We start from the raw sequence: 19951 nt of genomic DNA, 5'->3' as shown, positions 1-19951 counted from the left end.
TGCTGGCCACACTATTTCTGATACAGACCAGGATGCCATTGGCCTTCTTGGCCAGCTGGGCACATGCTGGCTCATGTTCAGCCACTGTCAACCAGCACCCCCAGGTCCTTTTCTGCTGGGCCATGTTCCAGTCACTCTGACCCCAGCCTGTAGCTCTGCAAGGGGCTTTGTGACCCAGGTTCAGGATCTGGCATTTGGCCTTATTGAGCGTCAGGCTGCTGCCCTGAGTCCATTGGTCCAGTCTGTCCAGATTCCTCTGCAGAGCCTTCCTGCCCTTCAACAGATCAACACTTGTCACCCACTCTCACTGACTGAGAGAGCACTTAACCCCTTTGTCCAGATCACTGATGAAGATATTAAACAGGACTGACCCCAATACTGAGCTTTGGGGAACCCCACTTATGACTGGCTACCAGCTTGATGTAGCACCATTCTCTACCACTCTCTGGATTCAGCCATCCAAACAGTTTTTCACCCAGCAAAGAATGCACCTGCCCAAGCCATGAGCAGCCAGTTTCTCCATGAGAATGCTGTAGGAAATGGTGCAAAATGCCTTAGTGATGTCTAGGGAGGCACCATCCACAGCCTTTCCCTTATCCACTGAGTAGGTCAAATGGTCATAGAAGGAGATCAGGTTGGTCAAGCAGGACCTGCCTTTCCTAAACCCTTGTTGGCTGGACCTGATATCCTGGTTGTCCTATTACATTCTGTGTGATGACACTCAGATGATCTGTTCCATGACTTCCCCTAGTATCTAGGTTAGTTTGACAGACCTCTGGTTCCTTTGATCATCTTTACAATCTTTCTTTTAGGTGGGCCTTGTATTTTCTAATTTCCATTCAACTGGAACTTCTTCAGATAATCAGAACCACTGGTAAATGTTTGAAAGTGGATTAGTGAGCTCTTTTGCAGTCTCCCTCATTCTCTGATACATCCCATCCAGGCCCATAGTCTTGTGGGAGTTTAACTTGCATAGCAGATCACTAGCCATTTCCTCCTGGATTATGGGGGCTTCACTTGGCTTCCCATCCCTAACCTTCATCTCTGGGAGTTGGGTTTCCTGAGCACAGCTGGTTTTGGTATTAAAGACTGAGGTAAAGAAGGCATTAAATACCTCAGCCTTTGTGTCATCCTTGGACTCTATACTACCCTCTTCAAGCAGCAAAGGATGGAGACTCTCCATAGCCGTACTTTGGTGGCAATGTATTCATTGAAACTTTTGTTGTCTGCAACAACAGTGACCTGGTTCCAGTTTGGCTTTGACTCTTCTACTTTTTCTCCTTACATAACCTTGCAACACCCTTGTAGTCCCCCCAAGTTATCTGACCCTCCTTGCAGAGGTGATACACTTTCCTTTTTTTCTTTTTTTTTTTTTTTTCTTTTTTTTTTTTTTTTCTTTCCCCACTGAGCCCTGAGTTTCAGTGTAAAGTTCTCTGTTTAGTGAGGCCGGTCTTTTTTTCTACTGGATTCTTTTATGGCATATGGGGACAGGCTCCTTCTGTACCTTTAAAATTTTTCTTCTTAAAGTATGTCTGGCCTTCCTGGGCTTCTTTACCCTTCAGAATTGACTCTGAGGGGACTTGGTCAGTCCATGTCCTAAAAAGCCCAAAGTCTGCCTGCCAGAAGCACAGACTGGCAGTTCTGCTGGTGGCCATCCTTACTTTATTCAGAATTGAGGGCCTGGAACTCCAAGCAGGGACCTACCTCCATTCTACCTGTCTCTTAGGTCCCCTCCTGCCTGTTGGGGTGAGGATCTTCCACTTCCTGAGATGCCAGTTTGCTGACATGCCTGCCTCAGTATTGGCAGAGAGAGAGAGGAAGACTCAGAAAGGTTAACTAAACCTTCATATTAACAGAATTTTATTAAAAGGTGTCTCATGTAGACAAAAAAGAAAAGCATACTAAAATTCCTTAGAGCATCAAATCATACTGATTTCATAGGAACTGCTTTAAAGATAAGAAAGGCTGTATAATTTTCAGTATATAGAGTATATAGGATGTGATTGTGCACAGGTCTAAATTCTATAAATTTTAGATTATTTTACCAATCTCTGAGATTGATAAAATGACTTCTTATTCCTAATATGCTCAAAGGGATTCTTCTGTGTATCTTGGTTTATGCAAGTCTTGCTTTTCCTAAAAGCTCTATTGCTAGCAGTGGAATTCTCACATACTAAGAAGTTAATCTTGTAGAGCAATTTGACTATCTAAGAAAGAATATACTTTTTTAATCTTCTGGAGCTTCAAGGAGGAAAAATATGTTAAGAGGTCTTTGACTCAGAGTCATTGGAAGTAACTTCTTTGATCTTCTGAGAAGTATTTCTGCTGGTTAAGTGAATTGCTTTAAGTTCTGAAGATACTGAAATAAGTTGTTGCAACCCAGTTCATCGTGTCTGTTCCCTAGTAGTAATAATAATTATTTCAAGTCAAGACACAGGATTTGTTCCACTTTGTATTCTATTTTTGTTCCTTCCTGTGTTGTTAATGTCCCCCTAAGTCTTTGTCATCTGTCAGCATCAGAGTTTTACAGCAAACTTTCATGACTGAGCTGTTGGCTTCTGTGACTAAAATGACTGGCAAAATGTCTGGGAGACTGAGCTATTATGTAGTGATTGAGCAGATTTTTCAGATGTGAAAATATGTTTACTGAGTATATAAATAGCAGGCAGTCAAAAATGTGAACTTGAAAATAAAGGGTGGCAGTACTTTTTATCCTACGTATATATAAGGCATAGTGAGAAGAACACCTGGAAAAAGAGGAAAAGCTATAAGCAATACTCTTGGCTTTATGCCTTCACTCAGGAAAGGAATATTTTTTACCTGTGTGTATTTCATATCAGAACTCTGCTAAAAGACTGTGCTGAGTGATCCCCAATCAGTGTCTTGATAGTTCATATATGTCTATTTATATGTATGTGAATGTGTGTGTCTTGAGAATAGGAGTGAAAGAAAGAAGGCTGTTTAGTACTTCTAATAACATATTTTAGGTTAAACCATAATAATTCTGTAATGCTCTGTCTTCATAATGAGGTATCAGAAGTTGTGAACTCAGCCTATGGGAAGATACTTGTCAGGGACCAAGGATGGATCTAAGGCCTGACACATTTGGTGTGCGATTGTGCACGTAGGCAAGATAATGTAGAAGAACTTATTGTTTAGTTGGTAGGACTAACCTTCAGAAATGAAACTATGTATCAGTGGAATTCATCCTGTGAAAGGAGAACAATAAAGCTGTTGTTGGCATGGAGGTGTGATCACGGGCGGTTGTGACCTCATCTCATGCGTTGGCCCCATGTGAGATGGTGTTGAATCTGGCCACTCCAGAGGGGGAGGTATAAGGTGTGGTTCCGGCCGGAGGAGACAGGATGACGTGATGCACACTGTTTTCATTCCGGGGACGCCCGGAAAGTGCGCTGGCCTCCTGCCCCTCCCACTCAGAAGCCGTGCTCCATCTCCTTCTGCTCAGCAGCTTCTCAGTATTCTCCAGTATTCAGGGGTCGGTATGTATTTATTGCTAACACAACTAATAAAATTGATTTGCTTTGCTATTCTGACTGTGTCTTTTTTTTTTTTTTTTGTGCACCAGCATCTTCCTGAACCCATAACCATACCTTTCTACATCTTTCTTCCCTCCCCCTTTCAATTATTCTCCTCCAGGCTGATTACAGTAGCCTTTGAGAATTTTGAAGCTTTTGAATACCCTTTGAATACCCTTGAAACCAACCTCATCCTTTTTCTGGGAGCCAGCATGCTATTGCATATGGTTCAGGTCTTGTTTAAGGTCAGACTCCTAATTAAGAGCATCACCCAGACATTTGCCCAAAAGCTGGATAGTTTGTAGCGGAGGAGTATGTGGGACCGTATGAGCGAATATTTAGGGCAGTGGTCTGTGTTTGCACTTTACCCCTAAGAAATGCATAATCCAGAAAAAGCTTTGGCCTTGGAAAAGGTGTGCTGTCACGCTGGCAACCCAGGAGGACCCAAACTACTGCAATGTGTTGAGGCCTGACCCAGGCCTACTGAGCCATGCCCAGCACTGCCCAGTGCCCTCAGGAGGTAAAGAAGGTCTCTTGAATCCGACAGTGGGACACCAGGCCCTGCAGCTGCTCCACCCACTGTGACGGACACTGTGGTTAGTTCAACCCTGATGACAAACCGTGCCACTGAAGCAGAGAAACAACATGTCACTTGACCCTGTACACAAGCAGAAGAAGTGTATATGAAAGTCACCCTTCTAAAAGGCTTTAGCAAAAGCAGTCAAAGAGAACAAGGAGTTTGGAGAGGGTGGAGAGGATGAAGAAGCAGGGCCATTGCAAGGGCCATTTTCAGTGCTGTTACCAAGGCCATCACTTACAGAGATAATGAATGTGTTTTTATACATGTAAGTGCTGGATTTCATTTTTGAGGAATCTCTTACAGGAATAGGTGATTTGATGGGTTAAGTCAGGGGGAGATGAGGGGGACATCGTGGCAGTGAAGTAACACCATTCATTCCTGCATGCATAGGACCTCTGTTAGTAGGTGATGTCTTGATAAGCTGTAGTGCCAACAATTAGTCTAGCAGTAATTAATCCATTGATTCCTGCATTATCAAGTGTGTAAGTTCAATATATGCTATTTTCTTATAGAGAATGGTATAAGAAGTCATCACTAAGATCAAAATGAGAGCACAAATGGATTTACTTTCTAGGGACCTGATTAGCAAGTGTGATGAGGCAGAAAGTTTGTATCGTGGATCTCTTTGTAACTTTGATTTTTCAGGGCCATGGTGTGGGCATAAAATCACTTTCTTATTTCACAGGCTCTCAGTGGAATCATAGTCAGCCTATGAAATGAGCCAATAAAACTTTGCCATTCATCCTTGATGGCTGCTTGATTTTGACTCATATAGATATTATTCTTACTTTCCTAGAGTGCTATTCCTGTATGCATCTATATGTATCCATTAGTAAAATAAATACCAAAAAATAAAAAAGATATGAGGTCAAACCTGCTTTGAACTGTAGTGAAACTTTGTATCAAAGCTAAGCTTAGCTATAGCCTGTTGGTTAGCCTGATTTAAAATGTTTTGGTGTAACAGGGAAGATTATTGAACTTTTTTTTTTGCCACTTCCTCCTCTATGCACTTGGATCGCCAGCAGCATCAGTGGTAGATTTCATTACACCCAAGCAATGAAATTTCTATTCTTTTTGTATAGTGCTTTCTGTGGACCATGAAATTATTTGCCTGTGTGGAATACTGAGAGGTATTAACTTTTCTGAAGCACTATCAATGTATAATTCAAAAGGGAAGTATATGTAGAATATCCACACTGTACTGCTGTGCAAGTCTTGTTGTGAATTTCCTTTTGTTAATGTATGGGAATCTTTTTTTAACTGCATTGTTTTAAATTATTTAAAGTAATTAGTTTGACACATGTTTAAATGTGCTTATAATCCTATTATCTCAATTTGTCTTACATGTTCTTCCTGATCAAATATATTCCAAGATGTGCTTTCCTCCTCTAGGATGAGCAGTATGGGATAGAATATGGGGAATATGAATATTACAGTGTAATGTATAATGATGCAAAACATCTAATATACATTCAAGAGAAGCTTAAAACCAAAACATAAACTAAAAATGAGAACAAGTGAAATATCTCTTTTCTAGGAGGTATAGGCTCTTCTCCCTGAATAAGGGCTGTTTGTTTCTAGCGGACCTCTGGGACTGCATGGTGTGTTTAATGGTGGGTTCTGCCTAGCCAGAACTACTGTTGCTGCAGCTGTGTGGAGCAGGAAAAGGAAGAGGAGACACTTGGGGAGCACAGACTATAAAGAAGAGACTGAGATTTTTCAGGAGATACAGGAAAAGGAATTTAGGGCACAGCTGTCTTAAATCTGATTTCTTCTCTGTTCACCTATTCTTGGTGTCTTCCCTCTACACCTGTCTCAGGTCTGCATGTGAAACATCTGCAAAAACAATGGCTTCTGTCTTAGGTTATGCACTTCATAGTGAAGATGGGGGGGACAGGGAGAAGGTGTTGACTAACTCATTCTTTGGAGCAGCCAGGCTGTCTTTCATCAGTGCTCTGTGAGAAACATTGCTTGAAAAGAAAACTGTCATATAATGGGATTTTTTTTACAATTCCAGTCTAGTCACTTCAGTTTGAAGTATGGCTTCATCCCCCCCATGCTTACCATAGACTTCTGATTTTAAAAGCAGGAAGGGAAATTGCTTTCTAGTCAAAGATGTAAGATGGTTTTTGCCACTGATGACTATACTTCCAGTAATATTACCCTCCCTTTTGCTTTTGTTGCATTCTTTTTCTTTCTGGGTCTTGCCTATGTAATTATTCCTGTAGAGTGTGCTTGTCCTCGTTGCCTGCTGGTTTGATGTGGCACAGAAGGACCCCATCATCCATGCTGAGCTCTTTTATCTTATGCTGTATTAATTTTCAGCTTTTGCATCTTCTACAGCCATCTGTGAATAGCTTACAATCCATGTTCCAAAAACTGTTTTCACTTTTGAACAGGAAGATTTAAAGTCTTTATATTTTTCCTTTAAGCCTCTCTTCATGGATGTCTGATAGTCAATTCTTGCTCTGACTAGAGTGGAACACTTGTACCCAATTTTTGCTACTGATTTTCTTTGCTCTCTCTGATCTTAATTCCACAGATGCTATAATAATTTTACTTATCATTTAGTTTGGCAACTGATGTACTTGTCTCAAGATACTTATCTTAAAGATATATTGAAGCCTCAGAATATTTTTGCATAGCGTTCCAAGACAGAATTCTGTTGATATGGTTGAAATCTTGTCCAAAATCTCTTTATGCATCAAATGTTTCTGTAACTTTCTTTTGTGTTGACAAATGTGATGTTGGTGTTCGTATCTGTTCAAAAATGTGCTACAAAGATGATAATGTAGTGCATCTCATTACATGTCAGCTGCTTTTGACTTCTGTTGGTCCTTGCCCATGTACCTTAAAACACACAAGCTCTAACATTGAAAATGTGAAAAGTTTCACTTAGTAACTCTTGATGAAAAAGTTGATAACCAGTTAAAAATCCCACAACCCAAGCCACTTTCCTAAAGAAGGTTTTTGTCTCTTGAAAGGGTTAATAAAGCCAGAGCAATTTATGTGTGCTGGGGATGAGCCATAAGAATCATTCATGAAATCATAAATGTACTCTAAGTAACTTTAGTAGAGGAGCCAATGGTTTCTCCAAATGAATTTCTAAATAATTGGAAGGAAGGCTCTAGATTTTGTATTAGATGATGCAAAATAAATAGAAATAGAAAGAAAATAAATAGAACTGTGTCTTATTTATACTAATTTGTCTTTTAATAAAAAGTAGTTTGTTTGTCCATATATTCTGTAGCCATGTAAGGAGTACAGCTGTTTCTGGGTAACTAAAACCACTTTAAAAGTACTCTTTTTGGTAAATAAGCCTGCTTTCTCATATTCTACATGTAACGCTTGGAAAGAATTCTTCATAAATTGGTTTTGTAGATCTCTGTTCCTCCAAACTTTCTGTAAAATTCTGATGTTCTGCATGATTTCTTTCTAATGTAATGGGACTCTGGTCTGTTAAATCCAGTGCTAGGCAACTGGCCGTCATATGTATCTTTAGGAAAAGCCTTTAGAATAAGGCAGTTAAATAACAGGTAAGCTACCTCAGAAAAATAAGGATGTTCAATTTCCAAGAACACCCATCTTGATTAGGGTTGCACAGAATTGAAGCAGTATGCTTTATGTTATACCTTTTGTGTTTTCAGTTGGATAGATTTGCCAGTATAAGAATTCCAAGAAGTAAAAAAGAGAGACCTCCTCTGCCACATATGAAGCAGTCATATTCTACAGATTGGTCATCCACACCCATGGACCAGGAGGATTTTGCTACAAAAACACTGTCAGAAAGAGAAATCATAGCACTGTTTGAAAAAATGATGGTAAGAGTCTTACACTTCTACTTAAAGAATGACAGCATAGCTGAATGTTAGGTGGAATCCATTTTTCTGTGCATGTGTTCTAATCTTTATCTGAATTATTAATATTATACTTGTTGTGAGTTGCAATTGTGTGCTTATTAGGGTGTTTCTCAGGAAATAAAGTATTGGAATTAGTTTTGCAAAATTTTTGTCTAAATATATTTAAGATAGAAATTAGAAGTGAGATTATGCAACACGTTTGGAGGAGGAACAAGAAATGGGGGATCCTTCTTCCTTTTAAGAAGATTCTGAAACTTCTACAAAGACATTTTATGCCTTCAAATGTCACAGCCACATTTAGTTCTGTATTTATATGCCATGTCACTCTTGCACAGAAAGACAGACTTGCCTACAAAGCAGCATTTGTCTGCAAATTTGCTTCTGTCCTTAGTTGTCATTGTTAGTGCACTACAAAAGAGCAGTCACAAAGATCATGTGGCATTGGTAGCACCTCAAAAGGTTGAGCTTTTTGTCATTATGACATTTTGGGCAATTGAAAACTAAACATGGAATGGCCATGAGAAAAGAGTGAGTGAAATCTGAAGAGCACAAGAGAACATTAACAAGGAGAATGATGCCTAGATTATTATTTCTTTTGCTGACTCACAGCAAGTAACAAGTAACTCTTGAAATACAAAGGGGTTACCAGGTGGAGAAAATGAAATGTGCTATGAGAGAAATACCTTTGTGGAATTTGTACTTCCTAGTACTCAGTGATGATAGCTTGGTTTTGAAGAAGCTTTTATAGAACTCTTGAGAGCTATAATTGAAGGATAACATTCAGGGTTTTCATGGTTAAGCTGGTGAAGGAAAGAAATAATTAACTGTTACCAGCTTTTGTATTTGTACTTGTTGCCAAATGGTTCATTTTTCCTGGTACTCTTTGATGTCTTGCTTCTCTTAAAAATTTCATTGTAACTGATAGTTGCTCAAATGTTAGGAAATACGAAAGTTCTTTTTAATAATACTTGAAGATGTGCCTCCTTCCACACATCCCTTACATTTAGATTGTATTTCTCTACCCTCCTACAGACATTCTGGTATAGGATAGTCTGTGATCTTATACTGTGCCATAAATAAATTGAAACTTTCAATAAATCCTCAGAAACCTAATACTACATGTCTAGATAAATATGGATGCTTATATCCATGTATTCTTAAATAATTAATTCAAATTTTAAAACTACTTTGCAAAATATGTTAAAGTACTGATGACATCTGGATAATTTGAATGCTTTCCTAGTTTCATTGAATAACAAAGCACTTAAACTTGTATTAAGCTACTTTATCAGTGTTGTTTTATCTATAACATGTACTACAGAAAAAATTTTTCAGATTATCCACATTTGAATGGGCTGGAATAAAGCTAGTTCAGTCACAGAGATTTCATAGCTAATTATATATCGTAGCCTCTAGTTTGCTGTTCTGATCAAATTAAGTGATTTGGAGGGGTGGATTGATGAACAATTTGAGTGTTGAAACCAGGCTTTTAGAACTAATTTTGTATGGAAAAAAATAGTCAATCTGTTAGTACTGAAGGGGGAAGTTTTTAAATTCCTAGGGTTCACTGAATGTCTTACATTGTACTTGGGGTTTTCCTGGATGCATATGGCTTCCTTCTCCCAATATTTTATGCAGTGGCATCTTGTGTGATTTTCATGGCAAAAATTATGAAAGAGCTCATAAAACCAGACAGTTAAAGATAATAATTAACTATCATTTAACTCCTTTAATTTCTGTTAGTGCTATTAGGATAATATCCATGTGAAATGATGTATTCTTATTTTCCGAATAGGTATTGCTTACTGTAGAATATATTTCAATTATTTAAGAAATAAAGGATGGAGGTGAAGTATTTTATTAACTAAGCAGTATCTGTTGTGCCCCTTGTTTTAATGATGTTTAATTTGTTAAAACAAGAACAAAGAAATTACTTTTTACTGCACACACAGACAGAATATTTCCCAAAAATTAACCTGCTGTTATATCTAGGCCTGTGGAATAGTTTGTGTTGAGAGATTTCATAATTCTTGAGGGATTTTATGTGTTTAGAAGTTTGATGCTTTTATTTAAGTTTAGAAGCTAGTTTTCAGAAAACATGAAAGAGCAAGACTGAAAGAAACTGCTTTAAATAGAGGAATGAACTTTGCAGTAGCTACCTGATAACATGAAAAGGTGGGGTTTTTTTTTTTAGGTCAAGTTAAGTTCAAAATTAACCCTATCCCAGCTGAAACCAGGACAGGGGTCAAGCATTTTCTGCAATAACTTCTCAAATCTTGGATTTATACAAAACTGTAAATGTTTCTAGGAACTGTGCTTCATTCTCTTCTATTCAGCATGAAAGCTATTGAAAGACAGGGAAACTTAAGTTTCAGTGTAGTATAAATTCTAAGGATTGTCTGTGCTTTTTTCTTTGATTTCTGACTAGGTGAAATAACTTTGATAACTATTGATATATAATACCAAGATAGCTACTGACTGATTTTGTAGTTCCAGCCAAAGCCTGGTGAGGGTTCACCTCATGAGTCTCAGCTGAAAATAACTGCAGTAATTCTTGCTAAGCTTGGGTAATGCACAATAGTAATGCTATATGTGCTTTATATGTGTGTGCCAAAATTGTTAATTATTCCTGAAAACTCTTTGGGTTTTTTTGTTGTTGTTGTTTGTTGCTGTGTTTTGTTTTTTTTTTCCTTTTATTCTTTAACCTACATCATGATGAGAAATGCCATTTCTCACAGATGATCAGAGCATTTCAAGACTGGAAAAGTAGAACTCCCTGTGTCAGAAATTCTAATGACATTCAGAAGTATCACTTGTGTGGTTTTCAGTGTAGGTCTTTCTCTGCTCTTTTTGACCTCTGGATTTATGTTGGGGTGAATGAATTATGATGGAGTTTTGATAACAGTTGAAGATTTCTATTTAATGTTTAAGAATCTGGGTATTGCTTATTGCAAAGGTGATTATTAATTTGCAAACTAGTTTCAGTGCAAACCACATTCTGCTGCCTAAGATGAAGCATTTGAGAATAGAGGAAGAGAATTATGGAATAAATTAAAACTAAAAATCAAAATAGAAATTAAAAATATATAAAATACTTTAAAATACGTAAAATGAGGTTTGAGTACCTTTACAAATGTTTTGGGAAGTATTAAATAATGTTTTTCTGTAGTTTGATGCATGTGTGTGTGAAACTGTACATCTTTTCTAAGAAAAGAGTGTATTAAAAATGGTTGTGATGCACTTGTTAATCCCAGCATAGTTGACTGTTTTTGTTTTTTTTTCAGTCTGAGTTCAGAGAGAATATAGATAAGGATTTTTACGGTTTTGATTAAAATCTTATGGAAAGTTGTTTGTGTAAAAGCTTTCAGTTGTATGAGTTTGTATTTTTGTGTCTTTATTTTATTTAAGTCAGTCTCTTATATTGAAATAATTTTGTTGTTGTATGCCATTTAAGACTGTTTTTTCTATTGTCTCCTATCCCATTCTAGGAAGATATGAATTTAAATGAGGACAAGAAGATGCCATTGAGAGAAAAGGATTTTAATACCAAAAAGGAAATGGTGATGCAATATATTAGCACTGCCTCCAAGTCTGTAAGTAAATGACTAAAAGCTTACATTATTTCCTGTTGGAAAGAAAAAGTGATGCATGCATGTTACATTCCTTTGACTAATTTCTGTTTCTCATATTTTCCTTTAAAAATGTTTGTGTCTATCTTATTTTTTAATGAGATACACTGGTAAGTAGTCACTTGTCCATGAAAAATGTCTTCTATATAGAAACCAGCATTTTTTTTTTTGGTAGAGGTATAGCTAAGAGTAGAGTTGGAAATATTCTGCAAAAACTTGTTGCAAAAGTTTTGTGTGGACCTTTTTCTTTTCTAGCATTGTTTAAAAAGAGTTCCTCAGCTGATGAGCCCTTTTCATGCCTAACTTAAAGCAGAATTTATGTTTGATGCTATGTAATAGCTGATAATGAAAATATTGTGCACAAAATTAATTATTGTCCATTTTTTACCTGTAGAGATAATGACTGGTTGTTCTAAAACAGTTCAAGGAGTTGTATGTAAGGGCCAAATTAAGGACGCAGTTGGCATAAGAAAAACTGCTTTGTTTTTGCAGACTGGGAACTGACTCCCATGCTAAATGCTGCATATCTAACCCATAGCTAATCAGATATTCAGATTGTTTTAGAATTCATATGTTTGAATCTTCAGCTCTCACTGCTGTATCTAACTAGAGATATCAGTAAAAATTTTCTGTATGTAATTAAAACTAAATACTGAGAAATTAAAACATTAAATATAGTAATTTAACTGAGGTATTCATCTTACTGTCTACTTCATATTATGTATATTATTAGTGTAATGCTTCAGCACTTTAGAAAGATAGGTATGCCTTAAGTAGGACTGAACTGCCTGGAGATTACTTTATTTAACATGAGTTTATCAAAGCTGCAAATCTTTCTATAGCTTAACAGATCCTTAATACCAGAAGATCAGGTCTAGCTTGTTTATCTTTTTTAGAGCTATTGCATGGGAAATCAAGAAACTTCAGACAAGTAAATCTAATAACATTCTTGAAATGCATCTACCCAAAATAATATGTGAGGGTTTATATATCATTGGCACCCCTAGCATCCACTTTATGACCCCAATTGTTTGATCTAAAACGTAATGTGATAATAGGACATGACTGGCTGTGAAGAGTTGCTGCATTCACATCTGTTGCTGAAATTGTAGCGTACTGATGGTAGTGATGTTAAGGCTGTCTTTGTCAGGAAAAAGGTTTTCATGTCTTTGCTTCTTGGTCACAGAATAGGTCTCACTGATCCTTCTTTCTGAGTGCTGTTTGCAATTTTCCTTTTTTTGTTTGGATGTCATCACACTTGAGTGTTGGCAATGGAGCTTCTTGCACAATTCCCAAAGCAGCTGTATAAGGTACTTTGTTGAAGAGGACAGGTCTGTTTCCTCCCCTAGGGCAGCAATTTGTTCCCACACACTGTTGTCTTGTGTGTTTTTCCTAAAGCTCCCAAAAGCATTTTCTCCATTTTGTTCCCTTCCTCTGCTGCTAGCCTAGTACTGCTCTTTCTGTGTTGGGAGATGACTAAAGACCAATCTGAGCAGGGAAACTGGTCTTTCCTGAACTCTTTCTGCTGTTGTGTCTTTACTGAAAGTGACGTTCACCTGTTGTGTGCTGGGAGAAACTGTTTCTGTGAGGCACAGATTCAGCACTTTGATCCAGTTGTGCTGCAGATGATTTCAGATTAGTGCTGGAGCTATTGGGATGGGAAATTCTTTCCTTTGCCATTGAAAACTCTTTGTTCCTGGCATGTTTTTTTATTCCTCGAGTCAGTTGGACTGAGTGCATTCTGACTCTAGTGAGAACAGTGCACTGCACCCCGAGAGTACTTTTGGTGTACCTTCACTTTGTGAAAGTGTCAGACTTTTTTGGAACAGTTGAAATGCCACATAGCTCCTGACTATTGTGTGCAACTATTCCCATCTCGGGCTTCTCCTTCTAAAAGTGATACTGCAGTAACTTCTTTTGATAGTTTGTACTTCTTCTCATATTTCTTGAACTTTAAGGAGATGGATACTTAGATATTTTGCCTTGGGAAAGATATGCTCATTCATAACTGTACTGAGTACAGTACTGAGCATGTTTCATTTAAAGCAGTTATTTTAAGAACTATTAAAATGAAGAAGAGAGACTGCATCTTTAACGAATTGATGAAAATGAAACAGCCTCTGGTGATCACAGTGGACTCTACTGTAATCAAAGCTTTATCATTGACCTCAGTGTCAGGGTTTCTCTTTCTTAGAAGTGCACAAAGCACACCTCTTTGCATAGTAATACTTGCAGAAAAGAAAAGTTTTGAAAATAAATTTCCATGTTATGGGGTTAATACTCGAGGGGAAATAAAAGTAGCATTCCTATCATGTTACTGAACCATAGGTTTTGCTGTTTTATATGTTCAAAGCTCACAAACTGGGTTTTTAAAGTTAATTTTCTTCTCAAGATTTTATTTTTGTTGTTCACATTACACCCTTGTAGTGTTTTAACTAGATTAATTAATGCTGACTTCATGCTGCATCTGCTCACAGACCAGTTGTTCTTCAGTTGAGCAATTAAGTTTCTAGAGGCACTGAGCCTCAAGATATTTCCTGTTTCTCTGTTAACTTGAACATTTTGAACTTAAGCAGCTTTTCTCATGCTGAAATACAGCTAATATAATCTGCTTCACAATTGGTACCAAATGCAGCTCTCATTTTATTTAAGCACCGGCAGATGTATCATATTCTTGTTGTGTTGCAGAACTTTGGCATAACCATGAATAAGTGGTACTTAGCACTGTGGTAGTTTGTTGTACAGACATTCACTGTTTGCTGGTTCTTTTGCACAGGGTAATGTTCCATTGAGGAACTGAGTCTGAAATGGGATGACTGGTTACTTTCTGGATGTTGATGTGTGTGACACTGTTTTCAGACATGTCACATAAGGCTTTCTGAAATGTCATTCTAGTGAATTCTTCTAGTCTGACTGGGTTCCTGTCCCATGTGACCTTTGCACTGCACATATTGCCATTGTTTATATTAAATTCCTTGCAAAATATCTTCTAACCATCTTAACTGTATGTCCTGTCCATATGACTGTCCTATATGACTGTGCATCAAAAGAAAGCAATTTTACTGACGACTTATGAGTATTTTGATTATATCAGTTTTGTCAATTTTACAGCAGGAACTGCTGGGAGAAGTCACTAGAAATGACAGATTCTCAACACAGGATATTAATCCATATGCTTAGGCTTAAAAGTAGTGCTTATCAAGTAGTGTATGCACATCAGGAGCTGCCAACAGAATTTCTGAGACTTTTTGAAATTTCCAACTTTCTTGTAACATTTAGTTAAATACTTTGTCATGAAGGCTACTGAGAGGTTGTTTTGGTCATTTTGTCTCTAGTCAGTCTGTTATCTTATCTATTCAGAATACAGCTGGAAATATCCATGAAAGAAAACTGAAAATACCGATTTTTTTTGTTTATGTGGGAACATTTATTATTACTGTTTTTTTTAAATTTTCTCCGGGTTTCCTAGATCTGTCTTCCAGATTCTCATCTCAACCGTCGTCCTTTGCTGTGCATCTCACTTAATTTTTTTTGTGGAGCATAATTATTGGAAGTTACCCTTATACTTAAGCAAGTATGAATATCCATCAATTCAGAAGCATGTTCGGAATGACATTGCATGTATTACACATGGTGTTTCAAAATATAGCATGAGATGTTATATTTTCAAGATGATTCCTGGAAGCAGGGCTTTTTTTTTTTTTTAAATTTTGTTTTATTTTGTGTTTTTTTTTGTTTGTTTTTGTTTTGGTGTCTGGAGCATCTGTTATCAAGTCTGAGGAAATATAATTGGAGTGGACACTATTATAGTCCTCAATGTTCTGTTGTCATAGAGTCATGGAATGGAATTAGACTGGGAGAGATCTCTGGAGATAATAGCATCCGACTTCTTATCTATTCCAATTTTAATATCTCTAACAAGGGAGACTACACAGTGTGCCTGAGCAACCTGTTACAGTGCTTGACCAGCCTCGTGCTCAGGAAAACAGAGGGAGGAGGGGAGAAGTTTGTGTTTGTCTTATGTTTAACCAATTTTCTGTATTTCAGTGTGTTCTTCTTGTCCTTGCACTGATAGGGTTCCCCTGAGCCTTCTCTTCTTGGGGCTAAACAATCTCAGTTCTACCAGCCTGTCTGTGTACTACAGATTCTCTTGTAATTGTGTCTACAGCCCTTTCTGGACTCATTCCAATAGGTCCATGACTCTTATGCTGGGGAGTCAGGAACTGGCCTGAATTCTCCAGATGTCTCACCATTGCTGAGTTGAGGGGAAGGGTTACCTCCCTCAACCAGCTGGTGATGCCCTTACTGTGGTCACGTAAGTTACTTGTTATCCATCACACCCCCTATTTTCCTGCAAGCCTACATTCCAGTTGGTAGCCCCAGAAACCAGTGCATGGGATTATTCCTCCTCAGGTTCAAGATTTACAGTTTTCTGTTGTGGAACTTCCTAAAGTTCCTCTGCCCATTTTTCCTGCCTGTTGATGTCCCTCTGGATGGCAGCTCAGCAGCCTGGTCTTGTCAACCATGTCTCCCAACTTTTAACTTCATTTCTCTGCTAGAAGCTATTTAATCATGTTCTACTTCATAGAAGAAATTATTACTTCTCAGTATTTCCAGAAGATCTAACAAAGGGAGAAAACATCATCTGTATGAAGCTATGTATAATAATATAATGAGACTACCTCACCACTTAGAGTGAATAATTTCAGCCTATTATTGCACTGCAAGTCTAATTCTCTACAATTACTGACTTAAGCCACTAGTAGTTAATCAGGAACTATTTAGTAAGTCTCTTTGTGCAACATGACAGTTGTGCTTCTATTTTCAAAAAAGGAGTCTTGCAATGAATTAACTCAAATCTAAGTTTTATGATCCATTGTATACCTACTTTTTTATATTTAGATATGTTCTGTAGAAAATATATGTATCCTTAATGTGAAATGGATATTAGGTGGACTAGACTTCTTATTTTTCAATGTCAAGAGTGTCTACTTCTGCAAGAGCAGAAGGTACTGCAGTAACACGCTGACTGTTCTAGTGTGCTGCTTCTTAGCTCTGTATGCTTATGTGACTGCAGTCACCCTTCTGGTCATGTGCCCTGTGGTCTCCTCAGAGGACCTCATAATTGCTTTTTTTTTTTCATCTGTTGAATATTGAATATTAAGATGCTTGCAATGCATAAACAGAATCCATTCACTACAAAATTTTTATTTCACTGAGCATGTATGATATATTTGTACATTTGATGCCTGTTGTTTTTGTCTGCTGATAATAAATTTATTGACAAAATGACCAAATTTAGTCAGTATTTGGCAAATAGTAGATAGGCGTCAGTTACAGGTTTACAGGTCTACATTATATATTTTTCAAGGAACAGAAACAAAGTTTAGCCATTAATAATCTATTTAAGTTCTATATGCACCAATAAAAAACAAGTGTATTTTCTCTGTTCCAGGGAAGTCTCAAGAACAGTAGGAAGATTTCTCCCCAAGAATTTATTCAGGATTTAAAATCTGGGTCAACGGATGAAAGACTAGTCACTTGCTTAGAATCTCTCCGTGTGTCCTTGACTAGTAATCCTGTCAGGTAACATCATTAGCACATGTTGAAGAGATTAATCATATTCTAATTTCTTAATGGATTAAAATTAATGGATATGTAAATGTACATGTTTCAAGGTTTTCCAGTTAATGAGTATGTATTCATTATGATTGTAACTGCTTTCTTTTTCATTGATTATGTATCCTCTGTAGGTCTATTATTTTTAATAGAGTTGGTTGATCTGTACAAGGTAATACTAAGAGAAGGTAAATTAAATGTGGTGCAGAAGCAGTTCCCTTTGTTTTCTAGTGCTAAGTAGTTTCATTTTTATTTTTGAAATATTTTCTAACTCTTTAATCTTATAACTAATTTTTTTGTTGGGGTCAATAATGGGAGTTAGGCACGTTGGTGTAAGTTTGTTCACTAGAAAACATATTTCTAAATGTATGCTTCTGCTTACTGGTACTTAGAAACAGGTATTAAAGTCTATGGTTGACTGCAAAAAGCTGTATTTATTTCCCACCACTATAAAATAAAGCTTTTAAAAGGACAATCTTGGTCACTAATCTTCAGGTAAATAATTTAGGTGTTTTGACCTCACAGATGCCAGTGCAGTTCATAAAAATTATTCAAGTGATCTACCTGTACATATTATTAGAGATAACTAGTTATTTGCAACTATTTATTCTCCTTTTGTGTAATAGTTGCAACAGATTGAATTTCATGAAGAGGACAATTTTAATAAATACATTGAAAATAGAGGCATTGATAACTTAGTATTTTGTCAGAATGACGAAAAGCTGAGTGTTTTCTTTGGGTAGTGTAAGTAGGTTTTTTTCTCTTGTGGAAACAGAGGTAAAGGCAGTAAAAATGCATCAGTACTTTAGCTGATCATCCCCAACTGTTGTATGTTCAGCAAAGTGGCTGCTCATAATTCTGCTAATACAAAATGTTCAAAGAAATTAATCTTTTTCGATTATCTTTTAGGACAGTTATGTCCAGATTTTTCAGAAATAGTTGTCAGTTATTTGCCTAATCTGTTTCAGAATAAAACACTCATCCAAGAAAAAGAAAATCTATGTTCGTCATTTATTTACTTTTAGAAGAAAAAAATATAAAAATATCTGGTTTTCTCTTCCTATAATTGTAAGTGCTACTGTCAGTGTGCCATTACTTGTATTTGATATCAAGGGGTTTTGAGCAATACTAAACAGGACCATGAAGTATCTGTCTCATGTAGAAACGACTGGCCAAGAGTTTACCCTCATCAAAAGATGCCTTTGGTAGTAGCTGAAATTTTAGATTTTTGTTGTATAATCTTGGAGATATTCTGGGTTTAAAAGCATCCAGTTATACCTGCTTTTATTTACGGTGACAGTTTTCTTTCACTGTGATTATTCTTCGAAATGTCAATTTTTTTAAATGTCTTTTTTCTTTCTCTCCAGCTGGGTTGAAAACTTTGGCCGAGAAGGTCTGGGACTGCTGTTGGATGTTTTGGAACGATTGGTTGAGACAAAAAAGTAAGGATTTAATATAAAACTATTAGCTTTTCTTAATATTTAAAGAGCATTTATTGACACTAAATATTTTATTTATTCAGTCAGGACAGACTTGTGAAGAGGAGTCAGCATAAAGTTATACAGTGTTTGAGAGCCTTCATGAATAATAAGGTATGGGATTTTATTTAATCTAGAAACTAAATTCCTACAGTTCAATTAGATAAGGTACATAATGAGTATAATTTGGTGCAATTTGAAGTGGTGAGTTAGTTGTGGTTTGAAGTTCTTTCTGTCTGCCAGAAGTCTGCCACTTTCTTTCTGCAGAAATATTCCAAGTCAATAATGAAAACTTTTAGTGCTGATATATGCCCTTCTTACAGAATAAGTGACCTATTTGGGATTTTTCTCTCATTAATTTTTTTATTATTTCACAGACTTAAATGTCATTTGAAATACTTACTTGAGGGGAACCATTGGTGTCATTACTAGATACTCGATAGCTATTTGGATTCCCTCCCTTACAAATGTTCTTCTGTTATTTAGTATGGGTTGGAAAGAATTTTGGGAGAAGAGAGGAGCCTTTTGTTGCTGGCCAAAGCAATTGATCCCAAGCAAACAAACATGATGACGGATATAGTTAAACTCTTATCTGCAATGTGCATTGTTGGAGAGGAAAACATGTAAGTACTGTATTTAAGCAAGAAATAGTAAGGTAATTTTACAATGTCTCAAATTATAGTTATATCTGAATGAAAGGATAAAATTTTCAATTTAGGTTTGAAAGTAGTATCTGTATTATATTGTCAGTTTTCAGAATGCCTTTCTGATTTTTTTATCATGGTCATATCAGTGAGTTTTCTTTTTCACACCTGTATGATCTGGTAAGACTGAAATAGTTATGCAGCAATTCTTTTGCTTAATATTTATTAGCATTATTTTCTTAATCCTTGTAATCCAGTAAGTAGTTCCTTGGTTACAAAAATCTCTAAAGGCAACAACTATTGGTTAAACCCTCTAAATTTGTTTACAAGAAATTAAGACAGATGAATAATTTGGCAACATGGCTTTTAAGACAGCAAATAAACAAGTTTAAATATCTCTCCTGAGTGAAATGATTCTCTTTTCTCACAGCCTTGAAAAAATTTTGGAAGTTGTAACAGCAGCAGCAGAGGAGAGGAATGTTGATAGATTCTCTCCTATTGTAGAAGGTCTTCAGGATAATTCAGTTCAGCTGCAAGTAAGTAATTTTTTTTTAAACCACTGCAACAACTAAAAACAAAATTACTTATTTTTCTGGAATGAAAAA

The 19951-nt window shown here is 36.7% G+C and overlaps 1 protein-coding gene across 1 annotated transcript in view; it reads left to right on the top strand.

Annotated features, from left to right (window-relative positions):
• The window catches only part of DIAPH3 (diaphanous related formin 3), a 202738-nt gene that overhangs the window by 14071 nt on the left and 168716 nt on the right, over positions 1-19951 (top strand). Inside the window, exons 3-9 of the mRNA XM_056500048.1 lie at positions 7764-7937; positions 11465-11569; positions 17061-17191; positions 18592-18666; positions 18747-18816; positions 19189-19325; positions 19777-19882. Coding sequence (XP_056356023.1) covers positions 7764-7937; positions 11465-11569; positions 17061-17191; positions 18592-18666; positions 18747-18816; positions 19189-19325; positions 19777-19882 — 798 coding nt within the window. The remainder of the gene's footprint in view (positions 1-7763; positions 7938-11464; positions 11570-17060; positions 17192-18591; positions 18667-18746; positions 18817-19188; positions 19326-19776; positions 19883-19951) is intronic.

This window comes from Oenanthe melanoleuca, chromosome 1 (genome assembly GCF_029582105.1).
Source record: "Oenanthe melanoleuca isolate GR-GAL-2019-014 chromosome 1, OMel1.0, whole genome shotgun sequence".
NCBI lineage: Eukaryota > Metazoa > Chordata > Aves > Passeriformes > Muscicapidae > Oenanthe > Oenanthe melanoleuca.
The sequence above is the reverse complement of the archived record's forward strand: the minus strand, read 5'-3'. Positions and strand labels throughout refer to the sequence as shown.